The 27,752-nt window shown below is 42.9% G+C and overlaps 1 protein-coding gene across 2 annotated transcripts in view; it reads left to right on the top strand.

Moving 5' to 3' along the window:
• Positions 1 to 27,752, top strand: part of LOC129853976 (far upstream element-binding protein 3-like) — a 91,932-nt gene that overhangs the window by 10,370 nt on the left and 53,810 nt on the right. For both annotated transcript variants that reach the window (XM_055920550.1, XM_055920549.1), the window contains exons 3-7: positions 8,888 to 8,921; positions 10,273 to 10,322; positions 10,500 to 10,571; positions 15,458 to 15,515; positions 15,867 to 16,029. In XM_055920550.1, coding sequence (XP_055776525.1) covers positions 8,888 to 8,921; positions 10,273 to 10,322; positions 10,500 to 10,571; positions 15,458 to 15,515; positions 15,867 to 16,029 — 377 coding nt within the window. The remainder of the gene's footprint in view (positions 1 to 8,887; positions 8,922 to 10,272; positions 10,323 to 10,499; positions 10,572 to 15,457; positions 15,516 to 15,866; positions 16,030 to 27,752) is intronic.

Here is a 27,752-nt window from a genome sequence, read left to right as displayed (position 1 = left end):
GGAATTTTAAGACCCCTTTAGGTATAAAAAAATATATATACTTTAATGTTATTAGCCCATAGAAACACTTTGAATAACCGATGGAAAAACAGATGGTCAAAAAAGAAAGTTTGTCCTATATATGAGAGATGTAAACTCCAGATTAAAAATAAACGTCCTCTCACTGTCAACTGCGTTTATTTTTCAGCAATCTTAACGTGTAAATATTTGTATGAACATAACAATATTCAACAACTGAGACAGACATAAACTGAACAAGTTCCACAGACATGTGACTAACAGAAATGTAATGTGTCCCTAAACAAAGGCTGGGGTCAAAATCAAAAGTAACAGTCAGTATCTGGTGTGGCCACCAGCTGCATGAAACTGCACCAGATTTGCCATTTCTTGCTGTGAGATGTTACCCCACTCTTCCACCAAGGCACCTGCAAGTTCCCGGACATTTCTGGGGGGAATGGCCTTAGCCCTCACCCTCCGATCCAACAGGTCCCAGACGTGCTCAATGGGATTGAGATCCGGGCTCTTCACTGGCCATGGCAGAACACTGACATTCCTGTCTTGCAGGAAATCACGCACAGAACGAGCAGTATGGCTGGTGGCATTGTTATGCTGGAGGGTCATGTCAAGATGAGCCTGCAGGAAGGGTACCACATGAGGGAGGAGGATGTCTTCCCTGTAACGCACAGCGTTGAGATTGCCTGCAATGACAACAAGCTCAGTCCGAAGATGCAGTGACACACCGCACACTGCTTTACAACAGGCCTACAAGCCCTCAGTCCAGCCTCTCTCAGCCTATTGCGGACAATGTGAGCACTGATGGAGGGATTGTGCATTCCTAGTGTTTCTCGGGCAGTTGTTGCCATCCTGTATCTGTCCCGCATGTGTGGTGTTCGGATGTACCAATCCTGTGCAGGTGTTGTTACACGTGGTCTGCCACTGCGAGGACGATCAGCTGTATGTCCTGTCTCCCTGTAGCGCTGTCTTAGGCATCTCACAGTACGGACATTGAAATTAAATTCTTGTTAATCTAACTGCACTGTCTGATTTACTGTAGCTATTACAGCGAAAACATGCCAAGCGATTGTTTTCAAGATGGCCTGCTGGAGGTCATTTTGCAGGGCTCTGGCAGTGCTCCTCCTTGCACAAAGGCGGAGGTAGCGGTCCGGCTGCTGGGTTGTTGCCCTCCTGCGGCCTCCTCCACGTCTCCTGATGTACTACGTCTCCTGATGTACTGGCCTGTCTCCTGGTAGCGCCTCCCTGCTCTGGACACTACGCTGACAGACACAGCAAACCTTCTTGCCACAGCTCGCATTGATGTGCCATCCAGGATGAGCTGCACTACCTGAGCCACTTGTGTGGGTTGTAGACTCCGTCTCATGCTACCACTAGAGTGAAAGCACCGCCAGCATTCAAAAGTGACCAAAACATCAGCCAGGAAGCATAGGAACTGAGAAGTGGTCTGTGGTCACCACCTGCAGAACCACTCCTTTATTGGGGGTGTCTTGCTAATTGCCTATAATTTCCACCTTTTGTCTATTCCATTTGCACAACAGCATGTGAAATTTATTGTCAATCAGTGTTGCTTCCTAAGTGGACAGTTTGATTTCACAGAAGTGTGATTGACTTGGAGTTACATTGTGTTGTTTAAGTGTTCCCTTTATTTTTTTGAGCAGTGTATTTTTCTTCGCATATCTTTTAAAAATATTTTCAAAAACCTCAACTTCTAAATACTCTCCTGCAACCCGCCTCACCCAATGTGGCGTGGATCTGCTTTTTTCTAAAGTATTTCTATTTACTTTGGATCTGGAATCCCTCAACTGAAGCTAGCCAGCTAACTACCTACCAGCTATCAGTTAGCAAACCATTGCTAGCGTTCATCAGCTAACCTTTAGCTTGGAAAGCTCTCGCCAGTTCGAACAACGTGACTCAAACCAGAGCTTAACGGACCTATTTCTCTCCATATACCCGGATTCCTACCGCAAACTCGGAACATTTTCTTCTGGATCTTCAACTAGCTAACCGCAATCCCGGGTGACCACTCCTGGCTAGCGTTTCCATCCCGGAGCAAGAACCAACTGGCCTGAAGCTAGCCCGGCCAGGGCTCCTGTGCTACCACCGAAGCCCACTCCTGGGCTACAATATCCGGACCCCTTCTACTGCCGGTACGGGGCACGGAACCCTGCCGATCCTCTACGACTGGAATACCGACATAATCTGCCCGAGGACTCAAACAGGCCCCTCAGGCGCGACGGCCGTTGAAGGCCCATTCTGCTAACCTGCTAGGCCTGCTAGCTACCTAGAGCTACCTGGAACCCTACCCCGGTTTGCTAACTACTAGCTTGCCTGCCCCGGTCTGATAACTGCTAGCTTGTTTACCCCCGGCCTACTAAGTGTTAGCTTGTTAGCATTGGCCTGCTAACTGTCTGAATCGCCGTATCCCCAGTCAGCCCAACCACTCACTAGACCCATATGTTCACTTGGCTACGCATGCCTCTCTCTAATATCAATATGCCTCGTCCATTACTGTCCTGGTTTGTGATTACTGTCTTATTTCACTGTAGAGCCTATAGCCCTGTTCAATATGCCTTAACCAACCATGTTGTTCCGCCTCCTACATATGCGATGACATCACCTAGTTTAAACGTCTCTAGAGACTATATCTCTCTCATCATTACTCAATGCCTAGGTTTACCTCCAATGTACTCACATCCTACCTTACCTTTGTCTGTACACTATGCCTTGAATCTATGCTATCGAGCCCAGAAACCTGCTCCTTTTACTCTCTGTTCCGAACGTGCTAGACGGATAGTTCGTATAGCATTTAGCCGTACCCTTATCCTACTTCTCCTCTGGTGATGTAGAGGTTAATCCAGGTCCTGCAGTGCCTAGCCCCACTCCCCAGGTGCTCTCATTTGTTGACTTCTGTAACTGTAAAAGCCTTGGTTTCATGCATGTTAACATTAGAAGCCTACTCCCTAAGTTTGTTTTACTCACTGCTTTAGCACACTGCCAACCCGGATGTCTTAGCCGTGTCTGAGTTCTGGCTTAGGATAACCACCAAAAACCCTGAAATCTCCATCGTCAACTATAACATTTTCCGCCAAGATAGAACTGCCAAAGGGGGCGGTGTTGCAATCTACTGCAAACACAGGCCTGCAGGTTTCATACATTCACAAATAACCATTTAAATATTGACTTACTTTTTGAAAATCTTCCTCTGATTTGTCACCCACAGGGTCCCAGCTAAAACATGTAGTGTAATTTTGTTATATAAAATCCTTCTTTATATGTTGAGGCTAGGGGGTGCTGTTGTCACTATTTATGTAAATCGTGTAATTTTTTAAACGGCTTCCTACTAAATTCTTGATCGTACAATATGCATATTATTATTATTATTGGATAGAAAACAGTTTCTGGTTTCTATAGCCGTTGAAATTTTGTCTCTGAGTGGAACAGAACTCATTCTACAGCAATTTCCCTGACATGGAGTCAGATTTCACACATTTTGGCCCCTGATCTGGAGTCAGTTTAAAGGCCACTGTTATTGCTATGAGCATACAGACACTGCTTACGTCTTCCCCTGGATGCCTTTACGTGATGACGATTTGAATGGTATCGATTGCGCAATCATAGCCCCTATAAAACAAAAACACGTGTAGGTAGGAACTCTTTTCCAGATGCGTCATGCGCGCGGTGGACACCGACCTGCACTTTTTCCAAGCACTAGTGAAGCCAGTTATATTTCTCCGGTCATGTTTCTACTCGTTATAGGAGTTAAAAACATCATAAGGTAGTTAATTTAAACCGTTTTATAGCAATTTATTTCCGTTTAGTGCGATTTTGGGACATTTATTTCTGAGACACTGTGAATCTCTGGGCACGGTTCCAGTTCATGCCGAACGCAATGGGCATTTCGACATGGCAAGAGGACAGCTTTCGACCAAAAGACGATTAGACCCAAGAAAGGATTCTTTGCCCAAGATTCTGATGGAAGAACAGCTCAAAGTAGGAACAATTTATTATGATAAATCGTGTTTCTGTCGAGAAATGTTAATCGCTTAGGACGCCATCTTGTTTGACGTAGCTTCGCTTGGCGCAAACTGTATTGAAAAGTAAGGATAATTAAAAAAATGTAATTCCTCGATTGTATTAAGAATTAAATTGTCTATCAATCGCTGTCCACCCTATATTTTTTAGTCACGTTTATGAGTATTTATGTATACGGCTAGATCACTGTCTAATATGGCGCACGACATTGTCTGACCAGCTGGGCAACTTTTGTCATTGTCTAACCATGATTTTGGTGGCTAAATATAAACATTTTCGAACAAACTGTATATGGATTGTGTAATATGATGTTACAGGAGTGTCATCGGAAGAATTCTGAGAAGGTTAGTGAAAAAATTAATATATTTTGGCGATGTTTACGTTATCGCTCTCTTTGGCTAGAATCAATGCTCTGGTAACGTTTGCATATGTGGTAGGCTAATATAACGATTTATTGTGTTTTCGCTGTAAGACACTTAGAAAATCTGAAATTGTCTGTATTCACAGGATCTGTGTCCTTCGATTAGTGTATGCTGTGTATTTTTACGAAATGTTTGATGATTAGTAATTAGGTAAACACGTTGCTCTATATATTTATTCTAGTCCATTTGTGACGGTGGGTGCAATTGTAAACTATGACATCTACCTGAAATATGCACATTTTTCTAACAAAACCTATCCTATACCATAAATATGTTATCAGACTGTCATCTGATGAGTTTTTTTCTTGGTTAGTGGCTATCAATATCTTAGTTTAGCCGAATTGGTGATAGCTACTGGTGTTGGTGGACAAATAAAAGATGGTGTCTTATGCTAATGAGTTTAGCTAATAGATTTATATCTTTACATATTGTGTCTTCCCTGTAAAACATTTTAACAATCGGACATGTTGGCTGGATTCACACGATCTGTGTCTTTCATTAGCTGTATTGGACTTTAATGTGTGAAAGTTAAATATTTAAAAATATATATTTTTTGAATTTCGCGCTCTGCCTTTTCAGTGGAATGTGGGGGAATGTGGGGGGGGGGTGTGCCGCTAGCGGCACCCCAGTCCTAGACAGGTTAAGTCAGTTTAGTTGGCGCCATCGATTTGAGTAATCCACTCGTTCATCAGGTAGAGAAAGGAATCAGAAAATCTACCCCTAAACTCTGTTTGAACAAGTCAAATTAAGTTTATATTTACACCTCAGATACCCTAAAATGTAATCAAACTATAATATTCAATTCGGAAAGAAGTATGTTCAGTAGGAAACCGATTTTAGCAGATGTCTTCATGGCGCGCTCAAACATGATTTTCCAAGACTGTGTCCCTCTACTAACACTTGTATTTCTTATTTGTTTTTAACCTCTCTGGGATATGTGGGACGGTAGCGTCCCACCTGGCCAACATCCAGTGAAAATGCAGAGCGCCAAATTCAAATAAATTACTATAAAAATTAAACTTTCATGAAATCACACATTCAATATACCAAATTAAAGCTACACTTGTTGTGAATCCAGACAACGTGTCAGATTTTAAAAAATGCTTTACGGCGAAAGCAAACAATGCTATTATCTGATGATAGCACCCCAGCTAACAATCACAGACCATCATATTTCAACCCTCCCGGCGCGACACAAAACGCAGAAATAAAGATATAATTCATGCCTTACCTTTGACGAGCTTCTTCTGTTGGCACTCCAATATGTCCCCTAAACATCACAAATGGTCCTTTTTTTCGATTAATTCCGTCGATATATATCCAAAATGTCCATTTATTTGGCGCGTTTGATCCAGAAAAACACCGTTTACAACTTGCACAACGTGACTACAAAATATCTCAAAAGTTACCTGTAAGCTTTGTCCAAACATTTCAAACTACTTTTGTAATACAACCTTAGGTATTTTTCAACGTAAATAATCGATCAAATTGAAGACGGGATGATTTGGGTTCAATACCGGAGGAAAACAATGTATAGCATGCTTTCTGGTCACGCGCCTCTAACAGTACACTTCACTGGATCCTCATTCTGAACGCGGCTACTTCTTCATTTCTCAAAGGAAAAACCTTAACCAATTTCTAAAGACTTTTGACATCCAGTGGAAGCGATAGGAACTGCAGGAAGGTCCCTTAGAAATCTAGATTCCCAATGAAACCCCATTGAAAAGTGACCTCAAACAAAAAAAAAGAATCTGAATGGTTTGTCCTCTGGGCTTTTCCTGCCAAATACGTTCTGTTTTAGTCACAGACATGATTCAAACAGTTTTAGAAACTTCAGAGTGTTTTCTATCCAATACTACTAATAATATGCATATATTAGCATCTGGGACTGAGGAGGCAGTTTACTCTGAGCACACTTTTCATCCAAAGGTGAAAATGCTGCTCCCTATCCGAGAGAAGTTAAAGTCACAGGGCTGAAACCTTGATCATAGACTGCTGACACCCTGTGGAAGCCATAGGAATTGCATCCAGGGAGCTAATTTTCAATATGACTGTTCTCTTGCAATTCGAAAAGGATGGTCTCTCTCAAAACATTTGTTTGGTTTTTCTTTGGATTTTCTCCTACTCCTACTCCTATTGTGTTATATTATTCTACATTATTTTAACATTTCTACAAACTTCAAAGAGTTTTCTTTCCAATGGTTCCAATTATATGCATATCCTGGCTTCAGTGCCTGAGCTACAGGCAGTTTACTTTGGGCATGTCATTCAGACAGAAAGTGGAGAAAAAAGGGGCCTAGCCCTAAGAAGTTGTAACAAAGACCCCATGCTGCAATACGGTCTTGACGTATGTATATTATCCGTGTCAGCCACGTCTCCGAGAAACATAGGATATTACAGTTCTTCAGTTCGCCAATAGAACAGAGGGTAGAGGCAGATTATTTATTTGCCAATGTAGTTTTGTCAGGGTGCCTGCAGGGATTAGGGCCTGATCCAGGGTGAGCAGTATGTCTTGCACTGCCGACTCGTTGAAGTAGAAACCATCCAAATCGTGGTTAGTGATTGATCGCTGTTCTGATGTCCAGAAGCTCTTTTCGGTCATAGTAATCATTATTTACAAAAAAAGCTACAATATTCAACTTTTTGAATGACCCGTCCAAATTCGCATAGAAATGTGAGTTATAGATAATCTATATGACCAAAAGTATGTGGACACCTGCTCGTCAAACATCTCATTCCAAAATCATGGACATTGATATGGAGTTGGTCCCCCTTTTGCTGCTATAACAGCCTCCACTCATATGGGTTGGAACGTTGCTTCGGGGACTTGCTTTCATTCAGCCATGAGCATTAGTGAGGTCGGTGAATAATGTTGAGCGACTGGGCCTGGCTCGCAGTCGGCATTTCAATGCATCCCAAAGTTGTTCAATGGGGTTGAGGTCTGGGCTCTGTGCAGGCGGGTCAGGTTCTTCCACATTGATCACGACAAACCAATTCTGTATGGACCTCACTTTGTGCACTGGAGCATTGTCAATCTGAAACGGAAAAGGGCCTTTGTTGCCACAAAGTTGGAAGCCGAGAATCGTCTATAATATCATTGTATGCTGTAACATTAAGATTTCCCTTCACTGGAACTAAGGGGCCTAACCCGAACCATGAAAAATAGCCCCAGATCATTATTCCTCCTCCACCAAACTTTACACTTGGCACTCTACATTGGGGCAGGTAGCATTCTCCTGGCATCCGCCAAACTCAGGTTCGTCCGTTGAACTGCCAGATGGTGAAGTGTGATTCATCACTCCAGAAAACGTGGTTCAGAGTCCAATGACGGCGAGCTTTGCACCACTCCAGCCGACGCTTGGCATTGCGCATGGTGACTTTAGGCTTGTGTTTGTGGCTGCTCGGCAATGGAAACCCATTTAATGACACTCCTTATGAACAGTTCTTGTGCTGACGTTGCTTCCAGAGGCAGTTTGGAACTCGGTAGTGAGTGTTGCAACCGAGGATAGACTATTTTTACGCTCTCCATGCTTCAGCACTCATTGGGCCCGTTCTATGAGCTTGTGTGGTCTACCACTTTGCGGCTGAGATGATGTTGTTGCTCCTAGACCTTTCCAATGTACAATAACAGCTCTTACAGTTTACAAGGGCAGCTCGAGCAGGGCAGAAATTTGACGAAATGACTTGTTGGAAAGGTGGCATCCTATGAAGGTGCCACGTTGAACGTCACTGAGCTCTTCAGGAAGGCCATTCTACTGCCAATGTTTGTCTATGGAGATTGCATGGCTGTGTGCTGGATTGTATACACCTGTCAGCAACGGGTGTGGCTGAAATAGCGGAATCCACTAATTCGATGGGGTGTCCACATAGTTTTGTATGTAGAGTTAATGTCTTCGTTGAAAGTAAGTCAAAGAAGCAGTTGATCTGTTCTATGTGTGCTTTTTCTATGCTTTCCGTTAAGTTTCGTTTTTGTCTTTTTCTTTTGGTTTTGTACACCAGGTTTGAACAGCTGAAAATACAGTGTTTTTGGTTATGGAAAAGATATATCACAGCAGTTTAGACGGTACATTGATTCTCTAAGCAATGACTGCTTGTTTTGTCACAAACAAATTAGGCAAACTATTATAATTTTTGCAACCAGTAAATGGCGGAGCAATTTCTGCATGTTGCACCTTTTATTATCGGCTCCAAAAAACACACAAAATAGTTGAATTGGAACCCATAAAAGGGCATCCATTGCAGCGCATTTCAGGCTCTTTGGCATGGGTGCAGCCAGTAATTTTTTCTTATTATATTTTGTATTCAAATATTTTTGAAGAAAACGAAGTTACCTTCACTAATATATTTTTCTCCCTCCTCTGTGTCTCCCTCTGGCACTGGTTCCCTTTCCGGCTGGCTCTTCCCGCCTCCCCTCATAGTAGGTAACCAGCTGGGAGCCATGGTACATCAAAGGTAAGCCTGTAGCCAGCACCAATTTACCCGCTGTATTGACAGACAGTAAATACATATTGATTGAGCAATCTGTGGGATTACTCCCTCTCCTCCACTTCATTTTAGCTCACTATCCAACCCAAATACACAGCACTGGATCCCCAGCGGGATAGCGCTGAAGTACTTAGACCAGATAATGATTTGTGGACAGCTTCACCGTCTTCTGCTTTGCAAATATAGTGAAGTCTAAAGTATTATTTGTGTAGATAACTGCCAAAATAAAGGAAACACCAACATAAAGTGTCTTAATAGGGCGTTGGGCCACCTTGAGCCAAAACAGTTTCAATGCCCTTTGACATAAATTCTACAGGTGTCTGGAAATCTATTGGAGGGATGCGACACCAAGAACCAACACCAATAAATTCCATGATCTGTCCCAGGCGCCGCTACAGTATCTCCCATAAGTGGTCAATTAGGTTGAGATCTGGTGACAGAGATGAGCATGAAAACGATATAAGCCATGGCCATCAAACCATTCAGTGACCATTCATGCTCCATTCGTGCCCTGTGGATGGGGGCATTGTCAGCTTATGGGAGCATAGCATCTTATGGGATGTTAATTGTTTAATTCACTCAGGAACCTCACCTCTGTAGAAGCACCTGCTTTCTAAAATATACTTGGCATCCCTCATTTACTCAAGCGTTTACATTATCTGTAGTTCATATGTTCTATCACAGTGATGGAACAGCAGATAAGTGTTAGCCATAGCCCTGTAGTGTAGGTGCGCAACATAATCATTTATTGACTTTCTACACTGTATCCGTCTACTGCTACTGTCCACAAACAGATATTAAATGGTCATTTTTTTATGTGTACAAAACATTAAGAACATCTTAATAATATTGAGTTGCCCCCCCCCCCCCCCCCCCCCCCCCCCCGAGGGATGCTGACCCATGTTGACTACACTGCTTCCCACAATTGTGTCAAGTTGGCTGGATGTTCTTTGGATGGTGAACCATTCTTGATACACCTGGGAAACTGCTGTGTGAAAAACCCAGCAGCGTTGCATCACTTGTCAAAACGGTGCACCTGGCACCTACTACCATACCCCAAATATTTTGTTGTCCATTCACCCTCTAAATGGAAGACATTCACAATCCATGTCTCAATTATCTCAAAGCTTAAAAATCTTAATTTAACCTGTCTCCTACCCTTCCTCTACACTGATTTGAAGTGGATTTAACAAGTGACATCAATAAGGGATCATAGCTTTCACCTGGTCAGTCTGTCATGGAAAGAGCATGTGTTCGTAATGTTTTGTACGCTTAGTATATATCTTGTCTCTTTTCACCCCACCCTCTTGTAATTTAGGGCTGTTTTGACAGAAGACTTTAAAGTGCCTGATAGAATGGTTGGATTCAGTAAGTACATGTTATGGGGAGGTACGTTATGTGGTTTGGGATGTTTTTGTCCTTGGATGCTTGATTTTGAGTTATGTTGAAGGATGTATTTATTTTGTCAAACTGACACATTACCTGAACTACTTTCTCCACTCCCATCCCACTTTTTTTCTCCCCTCCTTCTCCCTCTTATTTTAGTCATAGGCAGAGGAGGTGAACAAATTACGAGAATCCAGCTGGAGTCCGGGTGCAAGATTCAAATTGCCTCTGGTAAGCAGTTCTAAATATACAAATCAAATTTTATTGGTCACATACACATATGTAGCAGATGTTAATGCTTGTGTTCCTAGCTCCAACAGTGCAGTAGTATCTAACAATTCACAACAATACACACAAATCTAAAGTAAAATAATGGAATTAAGAAATATAAAAGTATTAGGACGAGCAATGTTGGAGTGGCATTGACTAAAATACAGTCGAATAGAATACAGTATATACATATGAAATGAGTAAAGCAGTATGCCAACATTATTAAAGTGGCCAGTGATTCCATGTCTATGTACAGTGTAGGGATGCGCGATATATTGGTGAACATATCGGAATCGGCCGATGTTAGCTAAAAATGCCAACATCGGTGTTGGCCCGATGTTTAGTTTAACGGCAATGTTAAAAACCGATGTCAAAGCTACCATGCATACCTATATAACGTAGGTACAGGACATAATGACGCCACGTAAAATGTTGGGCTTCACGTGCAACAAAGCATTGTTAACCTAGCCCACAATGTCTGCTGTGTGGATCAAGCAGTCAACAAGTCGAGCAGTCATTTGAAAGAGTAAGAACATTTCAGTGAGACAACTCAAAGGCGAAATCCATTAAAGCCAAGAAAATGGAATTCATTGCCCTTGACAATCAACCGTTCTCTGTCATGGGTGATGCTGGCTTTTGCTGACTGGTCGAACACCGGTACACACTACCAAGTGGGCTATTTTTCTGATGTTGCCCTACCGGAGTTACACAGTAATAGCGTCACTGCTATTAGCTTCACGACATAGATACTATGGAACACCGTTTGGGTCTTTGCGTGTCAAAAAATATACATTAACACTGTTAAAGTACAATAGTGGAATTTGCAGTTTGCCTTCAGAATAAAAGTATGTAATTGACAGTGATGCAAATTATTACAAATAGTAGCATTATGCCATACTTTTATTTTGAAGGCTAACCGCAAAGTCCGCTATTGTGTCTAATCCTTATTGTGGCTAGCTTCACATAGATGGTCCGACCACCATTAATCAAATAAGAACTGTCTTATAAATTAGGCTTAATTTAGATGACACCTAGCAATATAGTTAGCTAGCTAGCTATAGCTACTGAAACAAATTATGTCGTTTTGCTATGTTTTTGGGGAAGAACTACATTGTTTGCATCAATGGGCTAGCTAGCTTTTTTTAATGATCAGCACTGTAGGTGCGCGAGACAACTTTACCAGCATCATAGCATACGTATCGATGAATCGTTGTGACATATGGAATACGAGTGATAGTGTAATCAATGTGTAATAACTACGTAAAAGATTATTATGTGACGTTCAGTCATATTCAAGTCCTGATTGATCAACAAACTTATTTGACATGTCAAATTGTGTTATTTGACGTGTCAAATCGTGTTAAATAGTATATTTTTTGACACGCAAAGACCCAAACGGCGTTCCATAGGAATCCTGGTTGAGAATGAAACGACTGAACTAATGAACAACGAAACAGCAGAGCAAGTAAGTAACAGAAATAGGTTTTGATTATGTTTTACTGGTAATGGGGACATAAGTACATGCCAACAAATAATGTCTTGGTGTGTGTAACCTTTATTTAACTAGGTAAGTCAGTTAAGAACAAATTCTTATTTACAATGACGGCCGGACGACGCTGGGCCAATTGTGCGCCGCACAATGGGACTCCCAATCATGGTTGGATGTGATACAGCCTGGATTCGAACCGGGGACTGTAGTGACGCCTCTTGCACTGAGATGCAGTGCGTTAGACCGCTGCGTCCGTGTGTTTGTGTGTGTGTTAACTATTTAACTGTACTGGCATGCTTAAAAGGCAGCTAAAATTTTACATATCGGTTATTGGTATTGGCCAAAACTGTAATATCGGTGCATCACTAGTACAGTGCCTTCGGAAACTATTCAAACTCTTTGACTTTTTCCACATTTTTTTTTCTCTTCACACAATACACCATAATGACAAAGCAAAAATAGGTTTTTAGAAATGTTTGCTAATTTCGATTTTTTTTTAAACGGAAATATGACATTTAAGTATTCTGACCCTTTACTTATTCTGACCCTTTACTTTGTTGAAGCACCTTTGGCAGCGATTACAGCCTCGAGTCTTCTTGCGTATGACACTAAAAGCTTGGCACCTGTATTTGGGGAGCTTCTCACATTCTTCTCTGCAGATCCTCTCAGGCTATCTCAGGTTGGGTGGGGAGCGTTGCTGCACAGCTATTTTCAGGTCTGTCCAGAGATGTTAGATCAGGTTCAAGTCCGGGCTCTGGCTGTGCCACTCAAGGACATTCAGAGACTTGTCCTGAAGCCACTCCTGCGTTGTCTTGGCTGTGTGATTCGGGTCTTTGTCCTGTTGGAAGGTGAACCTTGATACTAGTCTGAGGTCCTGAGCACTCTGGAGCAGGTTTTCATCAAGGATCTCTCTGTACTTTGAAGAAGTGCAGTTGCACCGTCTAAACCACGCTGTCTGTTTAGTTGGACCATTTCAGATAGTCAGTGACGTGTACGCCGAGGAGCTGAAGCTTTTCACATTCTCCACTGCGGTCCCATCGATGTGGATAGGGGCGTGCTCCCTCTGCTGTTTCCTGAAGTCCACGATCAGCTTCTTCGTTTTGTTGACGTTGAGGGAGAGGTTAATTTCCTGGCACCACTCCGCCAGGGCCTTCACTTCCTCCCTGTAAACTGAGGTTAGCGAAGTGGCAGTGTTGTTTTCTACCTTCAACACCTGGGGGCGTCCAATCAGGATGTCCAGGACCCAGTTGCACAGGGCGGGGTTCAGTCCCAGGGCTCCAAGCTTAATGATGAGCTCTGAGAGTACTATGGTGTTGAAGGCTGAGCTATAGTCAATGAACAGCATTCCTACATAGGTATTCCTCTTGTCCAGATGGGATAGGGCAGTGCGATTGCAATTGCAAATTGAAGTGGGTCTAGGGTGTCAGGTAAGGAAGAGGTGATATGATCCTTAACTAGCCTCTCAAAGCAATTGAGGTAATTTACCTTTGATTTTTCAGGGACAGGAACAATGGTGGACATCTTGAAGCAATTGGGGACAGCAGACTGGGATAGGGAGAGATTGAATATGTCTGTAAACATGCTTAAATGTCTTACTCACGTTGGGCACGGAGAACGAGAGCCCACAGTCCTTGGTAGCGGGCCGCGTCGGTGGCACTGTGTTATCCTCAGAGTGGGCGAAAAAGGTGTTTAGCTTGTCCGGGAGCAAGACGTCGGTGTCCGTGACATGGATGTTTTTCCCTTCGTAATCCGTTATTGTCTGTAGACCTTGCCACATACATCTCCTTGTCTGAGCCGTTGAATTGCGACTCCACTTTGTCTCTTTACTAACGGTTTGCCTGTGTGATTGCCTTACAGAGGGAATAATTACACTGTTGGTATTCAACCGTATTCCCAGTCACCTTTCCATGGTTAAATGAGGTGGTTTGCGCTTTCAGTTTAGCCCGGATGCTGCCATCTATCCACGGTTTCTGGTTTGGGTAGGTTTTAATAGTCACAGTGGGAACAACATCGCCTATACTCTTCCTGACAGTCACCGTGTCTGTGTATACGCCAATGTTATTCTGAGGCTACCCTGAACATATCCCAGTCCATGTGATCAAAACAATCTTGAAGCATGGATTCTGATTGGTCAGACCAGCGTTGAATAGACCTTAGCACAGGTACATCCTGTTTGAGTTTCTGCTTATAGGAAGGGAGGAGCAAAATAGGGTTGTGATCTGATTTGCCGAAGGGAGGCCTTGTAGGCAACCCGGAAGGGGGAGTAGCAGTGATAGAGCGTTTTAGCAGCACGAGAACCACAGTCAATGTGTTGATAGTACTTCGGTAGTGTTTTCCTCAAATCTGGTTTGTGTAGATATGTGGTTTACAGTTTGCACACAGTCCAGTGTAGCTCCTTGAGGGCCACCGTGGTATCTGCTTGATGCGGAATATACACGGCTTTGACTATAACCGAAGATCATTTTCTTGGGAGGTCATTCGTCGGCATTTGATTGTGAGGTATTCTAGGTTGGGTGAACAAAAGGACTTGAGTTTCTGTGTGTTATCATGAAACATACACTACCGCCTTTCTTCTTCCAGGAGAGTTCTTTATTCTTGTCTGCGGGATGTACTGAGAACCCAGCTGGCTTTATGGATGGAGACAGTATATCGGGAGAGAGCCATGATTCTGTGATACAGTGTATGTTACAGTCCCTGATGTCTCTCTGGAAGGAGATCCTCACCCTGAGCTCATCTACTTTATTGTCCATAGACTGAACATTAGCTAATAATATACTCGGAAGCGGTGGATGGTGTGCACACCTCCTGAGTCGGACTAGAATACCTCTTCTCCGCCGGCGGCATCTTGGAGCAGCCTCTGGGGTAAGTTCAATTGCCCTGAGCGGTAAGAACAAAGAATCCAATTCGCAAAAGGCGTATTCCTGGTCGCAATGCTGGTTAGTTACCGCCGCTCTGATATCCTAAAGTTATTTCCGGCTGTATGTAATAACACAAAAACATTCTGGGCTACTAATGTAAGAATTAACACACCAAAAAACAAAATACTGCAAAGTTGCGTAGGAGCTAGAAGCAGAGCTGCGATATTTGTTGGCCCCATCGTACAGTATGTCCCTTAATGTCTGTGACTACACACACTTCCCAACACTTCCTGTCCTTATGTTAGATAATAACCAATATCAGATTGCTTTTAATTTTATATCTCAGCAACATACAGTAGGACACATGCTATTCAAGGCTGTCAGCAATGAGGTGATGATGCAAAATGCATTATCATGACTGTTTATGTTCTGTACCGAAAGGGTTCTATGTCAAAACTTGACTCCTTTAACTGTATGCCAGCGGTTCTTTCTCATTGTAGAGAGTGGCGGTATGATGGACAGAGCCTGCTCCCTCAATGGAACCCCAGAGAGCATTGAGTGAGTTTTTATATTGAGACGTTGAACGTGACAGAAATTCTATAAACTCAGTAGCAGTATCGTCAACAATCCTTTGTCATTTTGAAAAGAACAATATGTCCCCTTATTGATGGTTTCTATAGATGCTCACACACTGTATTAACTGCAACTCTGTTGATACACATTTATTTAACTGTTACTCCAAAATATTACAGTAATTGACAATACATAATACAGTTTTAAAAACCACATTGTGGACCAATCATAAAATGTTGACACTAGGCAATCATAGTACAGTATGTAATTGGTATTGACTATAATACATCACATCATCTATACATCATTGATATGCAACTGTTTGCTCTCCACCAGGCAGGCCAAAAGAATGCTTGGGCAGATAGTGGACCGCTGTCGAAACAGCTCTGGGTTCCACAGCGAGGCTGAGGACAACAGCTCAGTCCACGAGATGCTCATCCCAGCCAGCAAAGTGGGCCTAGTCATCGGGAGGGGAGGGGACACCATCAAGCAACTGCAGGTATGCCTTCTAAGAGAGAAAAACATGTAATCAGTTCTCTTGGGCCATAGTACTCCCTCTAGCCTACTATACTAATCCAGTATGATCTACAACTGGCCTTATTACTACCATTATAACTGCAGTCACTACTGGTACCAGGCCTTCAAAGCTTTTTTTAACCCCACTACAACTTATTTCGCAACCATAAATACTTCAAGACAAGCATTCACACACATTTTCATTTGGAAATGTTATTTATCTAGTCTCTGCAGTCTTTTCTCAACTGTATCCACCTGTAAAACTCATTTGTGATTTGAACATCAAGTAATTACCAAAATAAAGGAATCACTTGAGTAAATGAGGGTTCTGGCATCTCTGTTATGCTGTGGGGTCAGGGGTTAAAGTTCTCCCTTCCTCTCAGACACACTTACCCATCCATCCATCGACTTACTCATCCATTCTCATTCCACACACCCATTCTCTCCCACCCTCCTAGACAGATTCATATTCACTATCCCTTACTCTTCCCTCATACTCCTGTTCATATACACAATCACACCCACGCACATCCATGAACAGCTATAAGATAAGACTTTATGTTAAATACATTTTTTAAATGCAACCTTTTTTAACTAGGTAAGTCAGTTAATTAAGAACAAATTCTTATTTACATTGACGGCCTACACCGGCCGAACCCGGACAACGCTGGGCCAATTGTGCGCCGCCCTATGGGACTCTCATTCACGGCCGGTTGTGATACAGCCTTTATTAGTCCATACAGGGTTGAAATATGTCTTCTGCTTTTTATCCAACCTAACAGATATACACACACATCCACACAAACACACATTAGGTTGGAGAGGCAGTAAAATGAATAAGCGTTCTGGGTAGATTAGGAGAGGCTGTCTAGTCATTATTATTCCTTGTTTGCCATTTATAGCTAATATTCAATGGTTGTTATTGGTGAGAGTGGAGATGGGATTGGGATGGTGTGGCTAAATCAGACACTTCTCTGATTTAGGTGTGATGCCTTCGGGTCTCTTTGTGGACCCACTCTCTCCTAGAGCCCCACCAGCCTCTATATTTTTAATTTGTTAGGAGAGGAGTTGGAGTTTAAAAGCTCTAAAAAGGCACAGTGCCTCAAAGTACAAAGAAGTACTTTACTTTATATGTTTTGTATGTTCTCTGTTAAATGTTTGTTCTTTCTACATGGTCACACGTTATATAATGTGCGTAATGTACAGTCGTGGCCAAAAGTTTTGAGAATGACCCAATATTAATTTCCACAAAGTTTGCTGCTTCATTGTCTTTAGATATTTTTGTCAGATGTTACTATGGAATACTGAAGAATAATTACAAGCATTTCATAAGTGTCAAAGGCTTTTATTGACAATTACATGAAGTTGATGCAAAGAGTCAATATTTGCAGTGTTGACCATTCTTTTTCAAGACCTCTGCAATCCGCCCTAGCATGCTGTCAATTAACTTTTGGGCTAATTCCTAACTGATGGCGGCCCATTCTTGCATAATCAATGCTTGGAGTTTGTCAGAAATTGTGGGTTTTTGTTTGTCCACTCGCCTCTTGAGGATTGACCACAAGTTCTCAATGCAATTAAGGTCTGGGGAGTTTCCTGAAAATAAAGGAGAGCCGCACACTCTAGGAGCTCAGATGCAAAATTTTAATTAACAACGTTTCGACAGCCAACCTGTCTTCATCAGGACCCAAAATATTGATGTTTTGTTCACCGAGTCACTTAGTTATCACTTTTGCCTTATGGCAAGGTGCTCCATCATGCTGGAAAAGGCATTGTTCGTCACCAAACTGTTCCTGGATGGTTGGGAGAAGTTGCTCTTGGAGGATGTGTTGTTACCATTCTTTATTCATGGCTGTGTTCTTAGGCAAAATTGTGAGTGAGCCCACTCCCTTGGCTGAGAAGCAACCCCACACATGAATGGTCTCAGGATGCTTTACTGTTGGCATGACACAGGACTGATGGTAACCTTGTCTTCTCCGGACAAGCTTTTTTCCGGATGCCCCAAACAATCGGAAAGGGGATTCATCAGAGAAAATGACTTTACCCCAGTCCTCAGCAGTCCAATCCCTGTACCTTTTGCAGAATATCAGTCTGTCCCTGATGTTTTTCCTGGAGAGAAGTGGCTTCTTTGCTGTCCTTCTTGACACCAGGCCATCCTCCAAAAGTCTTCGCCTCACTGTGTGTGCAGATGCACTCACACCTGCCTGCTGCCATTCCTGAGCAAGCTCTGTACTGGTGATGCCCCGATCCTGCAGCTGAATCAACTTTAGAAGACGGTCTTGGCGGTTGCTGGACTTTCTTGAGCGCCCTGAAGCCTTCTTCACAACAATTGAACCGCTCTCCTTGAAGTTCTTGATGATCCGATAAATGGTTGATTTAGGTGCAATCTTACTGGCAGCAATATCCTTGCCTGTGAAGCCCTTTTTGTGCAAAGCAATGATGACGGCGTTTCCTTGCAGGTAACCGTGATTGACAGAGGAAGAACAATGATTCCAAGCACCACCCTCCTTTTGAAGCTTCCAGTCTGTTATTCAAACTTAATCAGCATGACAGAGTGATCTCCAGCCTTGTTCTCGTCAACACTCACACCTGTGTTAACGAGAGAATCACTGACATGATGTCAGCTGGTTCTTTTGTGGCAGGGCTGAAATGCAGTGGAAATGTTTTTTGGGGATTAAGTTAATTTGCATGGCAAAGAGGAACTTTGCAATTAATTGCAATTCATCTGATAACTCTTCATAACATTCTGGAGTATATGCAACTTGCCATCATACAAACTGAGGCAGCAGACTTTGTGAAAATGTATATTTGTGTCATTCTCAACTTTTGACCGACTGTATATAATAATTATGTATTCATACTATGACTCTCATTTTTATATTACATGGAATTGTCAGCAGATGTGGTTTTCCTGCAAGAGTTGCATAAAAAAAACATTTAAAGAGGAGTTGTAGGCATCCTGATAAATAATACACATTTTCTTCTCTTATATCCCAGCCCCCAAACCAAGAAGGTTGCTTTTTAATCTTGCAATGTACCTTACGTGGGGTGAAATACACATTATTTCATTGCATATCCTCCTAGGGGTAAATCTGTTTTCTTTAGATATACACTACCGATGAAAAGTTTGGGGTCACTAAGACATTTCCTTGTTTTTGAAAGAAAAGCACAACAAAATTGCGTTTCTTTCAAAAACAAGGACATTTCTAAGTGACCCCAAACTTTTGAACGTAGTGTAATTCAAGCTATATTAGCTCAAATCCAGACAGGAACAATTTTTTTAGCAGGTGACTTAAATCACACATTTGACAAGTTAGACAGACATAGCAATTAAAAAGGCACATTTAAAGAGCCTCCAAAGAGGCTGAAAAATGTCATATCTACATACAAATCATTTACAGGACACCTGGATATTACTTTTCCCAACTACAAAGGACAGTTAGTGATAGAATATGGAGAATGAACAGTGCACATTTTCAAGACCCTGAAATTTATGAAATACGTAAATGATTTAAAATAAATCTTTACCGTTGCAAATGTAGACAGAGAAATCAAAATATATTTTTTAGAAAGAACCCTTAAGAAATATTTACAAGGTAAAGATGAAAATACAATTCCTGAACTTAAGCAGCAATAATATATTTTACTTTTGAAGAGAGCCAACAACTACAGGTTAAACTCCAGTAAAGCATACTATTTAATAGAAAATAAACCTGGTAAACATCTCACACCTCTCACAAAACGGAACACTCGCCAAACCAGTTAAACTCAGCAAAAAAAGAAACGTCCTCTCACTGTCAACTGCGTTTATTTTCAGCAAACTTAACATGTGTAAATATTTGTATGAACATAAGATTCAAGAACTGAGACATGAACTGAACAAGTTCCACAGACATGTGACTAACAGAAATGGAATAATGTGTCCCTGAACAAAGGGGGGGGGGATCAAAATCAAAAGTAACAGTCCGTATCTGGTGTGGCCACCAGCTGCATGAAGTACTGTAGTGCATCTCCTCCTCATGGACTGCACCAGATTTACCAGTTCTTGTTGTGAGATGTCACTCCACTCTTCCACCAAGGCACCTGCAAGTTCCCGGACATTTCTGGGGGGAATGGCCTTAGCCCTCACCCTCCAATCCAACCGGTCCCAGACGTGCTCAATGGGATTGAGATCCGGGCTCTTTGCTGGCCATGGCAGAACACTAACATTCCCGTCTTGAAGGAAATCACACACAGAACGAGCAGTATGGTTGGTGGCATTGTCATGCTGGAGGGTCATGTCAGGATGAGCCTGCAGGAAGGGTACCACATGGGGGAGGAGGATGTCTTCCCTGTAATGCACAGCGTTGAGATTGCCTGCAATGACAGTGTGAGCACTGATGGAGGGATTGTGCGTTCCTGGTGTAACTCTGGCAGTTGTTGCCAGCCTGTACCTGTCCCGCAGGTGTGACGTTCCGATGTACTGATCCTGTGCAGGTGTTACCCTTTGGTCTGCCACTGCGAGGACGATCAGCTGTCTGTCCTGTCTCCCTGTAGCGCTGTCTTAGGCATCTCACAGTACGGACATTGCAATTTATTACCCATGCCCACATCTGCAGTCCTCATGCCTCCTTGCGGCATGCCTAAGGCACGTTCACGCAGATGAGCAGGGACCCTGGGCATCTTTTTTTTGTGGCCGAGCTACAGCGGTTTTTGTCAGACAATGAGACATCCTGAAAGTCTTCTCACCAAAACATCTTTAGCGTCTGAACACTGATGTGCCAACTTCTGTCTTTAGCGTCTGAACCGTTTGGGCTACAAATAGGGCTGTGGCGGTCACGAAATTTAGTGAGCCGGTAATTGTCAAGCAAATAACTGTCAGTCTCACGGTAATTTACCATTTAATTAACATAAACACAATTATCATCTCCTGGCTTCTACACATAGCCCATAAGCCACTGATGCAGACCTTTGGAACATCTACATTTTAAAAAGTCTAATAAATCTATGTAATACAGCCTACACCTTCTCAATTAATCCTTGTCCTTATGTCAAGTCCTGATCTGGCTATGCCATATGGCTGTGGGCTCCACTAGTTAATTTAGCAGACAAGATCTGGTTTGAATTCCGTGGCATTATTTTATAGTATGAAGAATACAATTGAACAAAGTTGAATGAAATAGAAAGGATATTTTCTTCAAACGATTTGAGGGAGTACGCACATGTGGCTGTTCTGTGTTGAGCGGTTAACAAATAAATGTATACTCCAATATGCTTATTCATTTAACTTTAGTTGTTCTACAGACATTGGGTTACACGTTTTTTGATTATTAATACATTGTAAGGCTTCATGATGCGATCCTAATGATGATTTGAAAAAGTTATTTTTTGCGCAGGCCGTACACACTTCATCAGTCTCTCATTCACAATTTTGACAATGCCTCGAATAAAAAAAAATCCATACCTTTTGTGGCCGTTGTTCCCTTCTCCCTGAGTGCTGCATGCCCCTGAAGCACCTCTCACTCACATGGCTCTCCATCACGTGATCGGCTCTTTCTCACAGGCTACAAGTGAAGACAGACACTTCGGGGTCACAACTGCGTGCGTCTTTATCCGTGGTGTATATTGAAGATATTGGAAGAACTGTCCACATTTACTTTTCGTCAGCCAACAAGATGTGTAGGCCTAACGAACATCAAAAGCACTAGCCTATATCAATCTACTATCCCCCATAGTATAAAAGTTTACCAATTCTGTGCATGAAATAATCTGAATTTTTATGGAACAGTTGTGGGATGCGATAGATCTCAAATTAATACAATCATTTAAAAAATGACCCAATGAGGCTGACGCAACAAATCAGAAAGTTTAGCTTAAAATGTGATAAACTATTAGGTTATTTCTTCACATAAGCGCAGCAATGCACACACGGCAGTAGACTATATGCGCGAATGTTCTATTAGTGGGAAAACACCATTATCAAAAGTGACCGCAAATGTGATTATGCATGTAAATGCTTCTATTATAAAGGTTCATTTTTATGGTGAAAATGATCTTCCCCAAAATTGAAATTGACGTGCTGCTTATGTATGCCAGTTAGGCTCTACAACAACCCTTGTAAAGCGGATGAATGTGCTTAATTTTATGAAGTTATTTGTAGACTTTTTAGTTGTGACACAAACCTTATCAAAACATAGGCCTATGGGCTAGGCTACATGAGGTGTGCGACTATGATTAGAATAAGTAGGGGGAAAAAGTTGTTTCTTGCCTTACGCTGGGTATCATTCAAAAGTGATAGGCTAATATTTTCCGCAATCAGACTATTCTTGATTTAATCTTGTCTTTACATGTATTAAGTAATATATGTATGACATTTGTTTTGATTTAGAATGGACCATTATCATGCACCTGTCTGGAAACGGGAAACTGGCAACAGGAAAAAATACATGCCATCTATGCACTTAATTAGCGAATGGAGGACACTTTTCCCATTGTTCATTTTCATGCCGGCCAGGTAGGCTATACTCCTGTTGTAAAGATAAGCAATGTGCTTAATATTAGGAAAGTTGAAATGCACTGCTCAAAAAAATAAAGGGAACACTAAAATAACACATCCTAGATCTGAATGAATGAAATATTCTTATTAAATACTTTTCTTTACATAGTTGAATGTGCTGACTACAAAATCACACAAAAATTATCAATGGAAATCAAATGTATCAACCCATGGAGGTCTGGATTTGGAGTCACACTCAAAATTAAAGTGGAAAACCACACTACAGGCTGATCCAACTTTGATGTAATGTCCTTAAAACAAATCAAAATGAGGCTCAGTAATGTGTGTGGCCTCCACGTGCCTGTATGACCTCCCTACAACGCCTGGGCATGCTCCTGATGAGGTGGCAGATGGTCTCCTGAGGGATCTCCTCCCAGACCTGGACTAAAGCATCCGCCAACTCCTGGACAGTCTGTGGTTCAACGTGGCGTTGGTGGATGGAGCGAGACATGTTGTCCCAGATGTGCTCAATTGGATTCAGATCTGGGGAACGGGCGGGCCAGTCCATAGCATCAATGCCTTCCTCTTGCAGGAACTGCTGACACACTCCAGCCACATGAGGTCTAGCATTGTCTTGCATTAGAAAGATCCCAGGGCCAACCGCACCAGCATATTATCACAAGGGGTCTGAGGATCTCATCTCGGTACCTAATGGCAGTCAGGCTACCTCTGGCGAGCCCCCCAAAGAAATGCCACCCCACACCATGACTGACCCACCGCCAAACCGGTCATGCTGGAGGATGTTGCAGGCAGCAGAACGTTCTCCACGGCGTCTCCAGACTCTGTCACGTCTGTCACATGTGCGTGTGAACCTGCTTTCATCTGTGAAGAGCAGGGCGCAGTGGCGAATTTGCCAATCTTGGTGTTCTCTGGCAAATGCCAAACGTCCTGCACCTGTGGACGTCGGGCCCTCATACCACCCTCATGGAGTCTGTTTCTGACCGTTTGAGCAGACACATGCACATTTGTGGCCTGCTGGAGGTCATTTTGCAGGGCTCTGGCAGTGCTCCTCCTAATCCTCCTTGCACAAAGGCGGAGGTAGCAGTCCTGCTGCTGGGTTGTTGCCCTCCTACGGCCTCCTCCACGTCTCCTGATGTACTGGCCTGTCTCTGGACACTACGCTGACAGACACAGCAAACCTTCTTGCCACAGCTCGCATTGATGTGCCATCCTGGATGAGCTGCACTACCTGAGCCACTTGTGTGGGTTGTAGACTCCGTCTCATGCTACCACTAGAGTGAAAGCACCGCCAGCATTCAAAAGTGACCAAAACATCAGCCAGGAAGCATAGGAACTGAGAAGTGGTCTGTGGTCACCACCTGCAGAACCACTCCTTTACTGGGGGTGTCTTGCTAATTGCCTATAATTTCCACCTTTTGTCTATTCCATTTGCACAACAGCATGTGAAATGTATTGTCAATCCGTGTTGCTTCCTAAGTGGACAGTTTGATTTCACAGAAGTGTGATTGACTTGGAGTTACATTGTGTTGTTTAAGTGTTCCCTTTATTTTTTTGAGCCGTGTATATATTATAGGCGTAGTCTATAGAAAGCTGATGGGATCCTCCTCTTTATAATATAATAGGCCATCACTCTGTTATCTCTCGCAATTGCATAGCCTATAGAAATGTTGCACAAAATGAGCTCTTGGGCTCTCATGAAGTGTTTGATTTAGATTTTCGATTACATTTGCATGGATGTCAGAGTGATTAGAGGGACAATAGAGTGCTGAGGACCAGGCAGTTAGCAAGTTTGGTAGGCTACTGATGACCATCAGCAGCATCAGATCTTGGAGAACACTTATAACCGTTACTAAACATTCACGTGGAATTTGACTGCCTTCATGACTCGTGGCCGCCAGTGTGGCGGTAAAATAGTTACTACAACAGCCTTAGCTACAAACTACACTGATCAAAAATGATCAAAGCAACATGCTACATTTTCAAAGATTTTACTGGGTTACAGTTCATATAACGAAATCAGTCAACTTAAATAAATTCATTTTCAGCTTCCAGGAATTGTGTACAGATCCTTGCTACATGGGGTCGTGCATTATTATGCTGAAACATAAGAGGATCTCATCACGTCATCTCTGTGCATTGAAATTGCCATTGATAAAATACAACTGTGTTCGTTGTCCGTAGCTTATGCCTGGTCATACCAACACCCCACCGCCACCATGGGGCACTCTGTTCACAAAGTTGACATCAGCAAACCGCTTGCGCGCACAACGCTATACACGCTGTCTGCCATCTGCCCAAAACCGGGATTCATCTGTGAAGAGCACACTTCTCCAGCGTGCCAACGAAGGTGAGCATTTGCCCACTGAAGTCTGTTACGATGCCGAACTGCAACTGTTGGTGTGGTTACATGTGGTTTGCTGTTGTGAGACCGGTTGGACGTTCTGCCAAATTCTCTAAAACAACGTTAGAGGCGGCTTATGGTCGAGAAATTAACATTGACTTCTTTGGCAACAGTTCTGATGGATATTTCTGCAGTCAGCATGCCAATTGCATGCTCTCTCAACTTGAGACATCTGTGGCATTGTGTTGTGTGACAACTGCACATGTTAGTGTCCTTTTATTGTCGACAGAACAGGGTGCACTTGTGTAGTAATGATCATGCTGTTTAATCAGCTTCTTGATATGCCTCACCTGTCAGGTGGATGGGTTATCTTGGCAAAAGAGAAATGCTAACTAACAGGGGTATAAACAAATTTGTGCACACATTTGAGAGAAATAATCTTTTTGTGCGTATGACAAATTTCTGGGATCTTTTATTTCAGCTCAGGAAACATGGGACCAACACTTAACACATTGTGTTTATATTTTTGTTCGGTGTAATATGACCCCATTGTGGAATTGGGGAGACTCTCACAAGCATGAGGGTGTTCATCGTTTTCCTCTAAGTCTCCCATTAGTGTCACGGGACTCGTCTGAAGGGAACCCATACAAATGGAAGGCATTGTGGAGGTAGTTTTGTGCTAACAAAAATAAGGGGTAAAATATGTTTCCAAAAAACAAAAATATTCTCCTAGATACTGTATAGGACATACACTTCAAAACCTTATTCCTTATGATTTATTTTTTGACTATTTTTCTCTGCCATTTATGAATGTGTTATTCAATGTGTTTCCTGATATCTCCAGGAGTGATAAGTATAATTTTTATCTTATTTGGCCTAGTACTGTATTTTTGCTAGCTAGGGCCATTTACTTAAAGTGATGCCTGTTTTCCCAGTGGCCTACTTGGTGTGAGAAATGCTGACTGCAGATAGTTGTTTACACATCAACCAGGATCAAAGGGCAGTGCAATTTGTGACTTGTTTTGGTAATCAGTGGCTGTATTGGAGGGGGAGTGGTTTCACGTCTCCTAGACAATCAGCAGTTAGTACAGGGCGGTGTGCTCTCTACCTCTGCTAGGGAATTAGCAATTAGTTAGTTCTTCAGTCTCTCCTGGGTTCTCAGCGGGAGATGTAAGTGGCGGTCATGGCGGTTTTGTCGCTGAAACAAAGACGGTTCTGCCGAGGTGTTCGTGGAAGGAAACAGGAATGCTCCACACCAGTCTCTCACTTGAGTATCTTACATAGTTAATTACTGATTATTTCATTTTGCTATTTTGTAGCTTAGTCAACCATGTGTGTGTTTTCTATACCTGTTCACACCTCTCCCTGTAGGCTTTACAGACGCTCTCCACCCCTTGGTTGCAACCCTTCTAATTTAGTGTATCCTGCGTGCACAACCCATTTGGAATTCCGGGTCTCGGGCAGCGTTTGGAACTGCCGATCTGCGGTCAAGAACGCAGAGTTCATCTCAGCCTATACTGCCCTTTAGGCCCTTGACTTTTTGGCCCTGACGGAGACATGGATCACCCCAGAGAACACTGCTACTCCTGCTACTCCAGCTGCTCTATCTTCATCTGACCATGTTTTCTCTCGTAGTCCTCGAGCATCTGGTCGTCGGGGCACAGGTCTACTCATTTCTCGAAGTGAAGATATTCTCTTTTCTCCATCTCACCTGTCCATCTCTTCATTTGAATTCCATGCTGTCACTGTCACTTGTCCATTCAAGCTTAACATTATTGTGATCTATCGCACACCAGGTGCCCTTGGAGAGTTCCTCAATGAGCTTTACACCTTGATAACCTAATTTCCTGACGATGGCTCACCGCTCTTCGTACCTGGCGATTTCAACCTCCCGACGTCTACCTTTTATTAATTTCTTTCCAACTCTCTTTCCCCTCCTTGCCTCTCTTGACCTCATCTTTGCTAGAGGCTGCTTGCCTACTAATCTCGCTGCGACCCCCCCCCCCCCCCCCCCCCCCCCAGCTTTCTGATCACTACTTTGTTTCCTTTTCAGTCTCCCTTTTCTCCAACACTAACCACTCACCCCCTACCCAGATGGTCATGCGCCATCGCAATCTTCACTCTCTCTCTCCCACTAGTCTCTCCTCTTCTATCCTATCATCTCTCCTTTCTGCCAAATCCTTCTCCCTCCTGTTTCCTGATTCTGCCTCTTCGACCCTACTCTCCTCCTCCGCATCCTATGACTCGCACTGTCCCCTTTCCTCCCGGCCTGGCTCGGCCCTCCCGTCCTGCTCCGTGGCTGAGTGACTTATTGCGAGCTTACAGAACAGGGCTGCGGGCCGCTGAGCGAAAGTGAATGAAAACGAAACTTCCAGAGGACCTATCATCCTTTCACTCCCCCTCTCTACATTCTCTTCCTCTGTATCCGCTGCGAAAGCCCCTTTCCACCACTCTAAATGTCAAGCTTCTGCCTCAAACCCTAGGAAAGGATTTTACACCAAATCAAATCAAGTTTATTTTATATAGCCCTTCGTACATCAGCTAATATCTCAAAGTGCTGTACAGAAACCCAGCCTAAAACCCAAAACAGCAAGCAATGCAGGTGTAGAAGCACGGTGGCTAGGAAAAACTCCCTAGAAAGGCCAAAACCTAGGAAGAAACCTAGAGAGGAACCAGGCTATGAGGGGTGGGCAGTCCTCTTCTGGCTGTGCCGGGTAGAGCTTACAACAGAACATGGCCAAGATGTTCAAATGTTCATAAATGACCAGCATGGTCAAATAATAATCAGAAGTAAATGTCAGTTGGCTTTTCATAGCCGATCATTAAGAGTATCTCTACCGCTCCTGCGGTCTCTAGAGAGTTGAAAACAGCA

Source organism: Salvelinus fontinalis, chromosome 4 (assembly GCF_029448725.1).
Source record: "Salvelinus fontinalis isolate EN_2023a chromosome 4, ASM2944872v1, whole genome shotgun sequence".
Classification (NCBI taxonomy): Eukaryota; Metazoa; Chordata; class Actinopteri; order Salmoniformes; family Salmonidae; genus Salvelinus; species Salvelinus fontinalis.
The sequence above is the reverse complement of the archived record's forward strand: the minus strand, read 5'-3'. Positions and strand labels throughout refer to the sequence as shown.